Source organism: Sinocyclocheilus anshuiensis, unplaced genomic scaffold (assembly GCF_001515605.1).
Source record: "Sinocyclocheilus anshuiensis isolate Anshui unplaced genomic scaffold, SAMN03320099.WGS_v1.1 scaffold1416, whole genome shotgun sequence".
In the NCBI taxonomy this organism is placed as follows: domain Eukaryota; kingdom Metazoa; phylum Chordata; class Actinopteri; order Cypriniformes; family Cyprinidae; genus Sinocyclocheilus; species Sinocyclocheilus anshuiensis.
The window spans coordinates 130,898-134,571 of NW_015544203.1; the positions used below are offsets into that span (position 1 = coordinate 130,898).

Genomic DNA, 3,674 nt, shown 5'->3' on the forward strand with positions numbered 1-3,674 from the left:
TAGGATAGCAAGAATTTATTCCATCTACGCCACAGGAAAAACTATGGAAGTCCTTTTCCACCACTGAATAAAATATAAAAAAAGGAAATTGTGACTACTTATCTCAGTTTTTTTTTGCGGTTGCGAGTTTACCTCTTGCAATTCTGACTTTTTTCTCAGAATTGCGTGATGCAAACCTGCAATTCATACTTTATTTCTCACAATTGTGAGTTTATATTCCGCCATTTCGACTTTATATCTCGCAATTCTGACCTTATAACTTGCAATTGCGAGTTTGTATCATGTGATTCTAAGAAAAGTCAATTTTTAAATTATTTTTTTTTAATTCAGTGGCGGAAAAAATGTATACTAGAGTAACTTGCCTAAGTAAAATGGCATCAGTTAACTACTGAATAAAAGAACAAGGGCAAACACGGAGCAGAGCAAACCTACAAACTAAAAGTCCACCACTAAAAACAAGAGCACAGAAGTAGGTAACATGACAATTTGAAAGATTCTTTTTTTCTGGTACTTTTTGGCATCTAGTGGCATCAAACAAAATAAATTGCAGAGAGTTGTACCTAATAGAACCTGAATTACAGAATTAAAAAAAAACAATTTGTTTTAAAACTCCAAAAGCGCCTATGTTTTTTTTGTGTTTATTGTAATATTTGAAAAATATATAATGTTATTTATAAAGAATTACACTCATATTTTGTAGTTCAAAGGGTTTTCTTTACAATGAAACCATTTTTTTTCATTTCCTCCATTGTATGTTCGTAGGGTAAACATTTGAATTTGAGTATGTCGAATTTAGGCGAAAATACCAAAAAACGCCCTGAGCTTAAGTGGTTGGGAGCAGATTTCAGGTGCTGGCAGACGTCAGATGAAGCTGGAGATGACCACTGTAGAAAAGGGGACCATGGTGAAGAAGGCTGATCATTGCAATGGTGGAGCAATCAATCAGCACGGGAACTTGTGGAACCGATAGAGCTAGAGACAAGAGTGGAGCTGGCGACTAAGCAGAGATGAAGACCACCACGGTGGAGTCGAGACAGGCTGTGACTCCTTCCCCTTGACATGGAACACCAGGGGTTCAGAGATGGCCCTTCTGGCTGTGACGGGAAACTCGAAGAAAACAGAGACGGTACTCCTGGCCATGACAGTTCAGGCAGGGGGCACAGTTACTCAGATTACTATGGTGTCTGTGTGATCATCTGTGATGGGATTGTCCCAGCTGCTACTATCATGGGCCATTCTGAATGGAGATCTGTAGATGACCACCCGAAAGTGCTGATAATGAGAAACTCCATGGCCATGAATTTCCCTACAAATATGTAGCTGAAGGTGTTCCCATGGGTGTTAGGGCTGGTAGTCCAGTCTTCCCACTGAGAAGGCACAGTTCAGAGTCCTGGATCCCAGCCCCTTAATGTCACAGTCAATGCTTGGCCACCAAACCAGGTCTTGGCATTTTTGCTTGAACTTTACAATGCGCAGCTGACCCTTGTGTGTGCCACTGATAGACATGTACATGCATGCTACCCGACACTACTGTACAGAGACCGCTGGAGACACAAACATACCTCCAGCACCTCTCTCCGTACAGCACTAGACTAAACAACAATACATCAGAAAGTGGCCTGCACTAGTCAGAAAACATGACAATCAGACACTCTCTGCCTGTGAATTCTTTTGCATATTTCAGATTTCTGACATCAGGTAAGCTGACAAACTGTATTTTTGGAGGGCGGCGTATTGAAGAAAGTATACATGGCCGTCATCTGAAATTGCTTACAGCACTTTTAACATGAAAATAAACTGTTGGACAAAAAAAAAAAGTTTTGAGAAAATTTAGCTTGTCCACATCTCCTTCCATTCACTAATTTGACTTTGCTCACTAGAAAATCCAAAGTGGGCAAATCAAGCCAGCCCATAGTCATCTATGTTTAATATAATATATTTAAAATGATTTGTGTTAAACATTCAAAGATCATAGTATATATTGCATGTTGCAATTAATCACTCTTTGATAACTGATATTTAGAATATATATTTTATTGCATCATTTGCATTATTCATGTTGGAATTTAACACTAAATTAAGTAAACAATAATTTATTGGTTAAACATGAACCAATACTGATATTTTAGTGTTATAATGAAGCGACTGAACAATTAATACTGACTGTAATTGGTACTCACCATTAACTGAGGTATACAATTGCCGACCATGCCATGACTTGTCAGTTATGGTCAATGTTTTAGGCACATTTGCAACTACATAATCATTTTAAATCCTTATGAGTTAAAAGTTATAAAAAATATACTAGTGTGTGTCCATAAATCTCTTAGGAAAGTTAAATGCATCTATCTATACACAACATAAACTGCAACTGGGTTTTTGTTTAAAGTAAAGTATTTTAAAATACTTCTTACAAAAAAGCAGCAGCATAGAGCACGCACGCACGCGCGCACACACACACACTCTTCTACTGCATGTGGGATATTCCTCCCCCATTTGATGGATATGGCTGAAGTATTTGGGTAGCAGTTCTTTGCAGGTAGGATGTTGAGCCTGTGTCTGATCTCCAGGGTCTGATCTTTTACTCTGCCACAAACTGGTTCAAAAGTCTTATGCTGTGTAGAAGGACACAGACACAGTTTCCTCAGAGCCTGCAAATCATCCACACTTACAGTTTAACTGTCCATTTTACAGGATATTGAAGACTTGAAACAGGCTATATGTTACAGGTCACCCCTGCATCTTCTACGTGACCGCAGTTGGTTTTTCCCCATCCTGAGAATTTACACTGGTGAATAGAGTCTTCTGTACCAGCACAAGCAACATCATCCATCCAGATTAACCCAGTGCCTAAAAGAGAGAGAAAATGCATCTCATGCATCTCATCAATCTTTATGGTTTAATTGAATAGGACAATGGACATGCATATTAAACATTTGACTTGGACTCTTTTATCCAAGTTACAATTGAGATTTGAAGCATATTTAATCCATTCACACATTACCTACTCTCTCAGCTACAGAAAGTCAAGGAGTCAAGCATGGAGATTTGTGCAAATATGACTAAAACCCTTTTAGGGCACAGTACTGTATAGTGCACTAAATGCAGTCACTCTTGGTGGCTTTGTAACTCTTTGCAAGCACGTCTGTAGCTGCCTTGAAGTCACTCTGACCTTGTCCAAACCGGCCTGTTTTGTGGATTTCTCTGGCGTCACGGTAGCCCAGCATCCTGCACACAATGTCTCCATCTTTTATATCCCAAACATCATCACACACTGTCCCCCATCGAAGCTCATGGAACACCTCCACTCGACCCTCGTGAGGCCCAGAGCCGTTCACCAGCCTTACCAGAGTTTCTTCCACTGAAACACACATTCATCATAGAGTAAATCCACTGGAATACCAGCATATAGAGAAATACTTAGTCATGGAAAAAAAATCCAATTTACATGTGCTTTAATTGACTTTGTGTCAAAGGAATTAAGTGTGTAGTGTATGTCCATACATCTCTTTGGAATGTTAAATGCATCTATCTATACACAATGCAAACTGCAACTGGGTTTTCATTTAAAGGAAAAAAAAAAAATAAATATATATATAACTATTATTATTATTATTAATTAATTAATTTTTTTTCATTTATATTCACATCTATAATTAGTCACTAGCGAAAGC

The 3,674-nt window shown here is 38.4% G+C and overlaps 1 protein-coding gene across 1 annotated transcript in view; it reads right to left on the minus strand.

Moving 5' to 3' along the window:
- Positions 1-2,417: 2,417 nt before the first annotated feature.
- scara5 (scavenger receptor class A, member 5 (putative)) overlaps positions 2,418-3,674 on the minus strand; it is a 23,855-nt gene continuing 22,598 nt past the window's right edge. The window contains exons 5-6 of the mRNA XM_016497398.1: positions 3,173-3,361; positions 2,418-2,850 (exon numbers count right to left, since the gene is read on the minus strand). Of these exons, the coding sequence (XP_016352884.1) occupies positions 2,717-2,850; positions 3,173-3,361 (323 nt within the window). The 3' untranslated portion in view covers positions 2,418-2,716. The remainder of the gene's footprint in view (positions 2,851-3,172; positions 3,362-3,674) is intronic.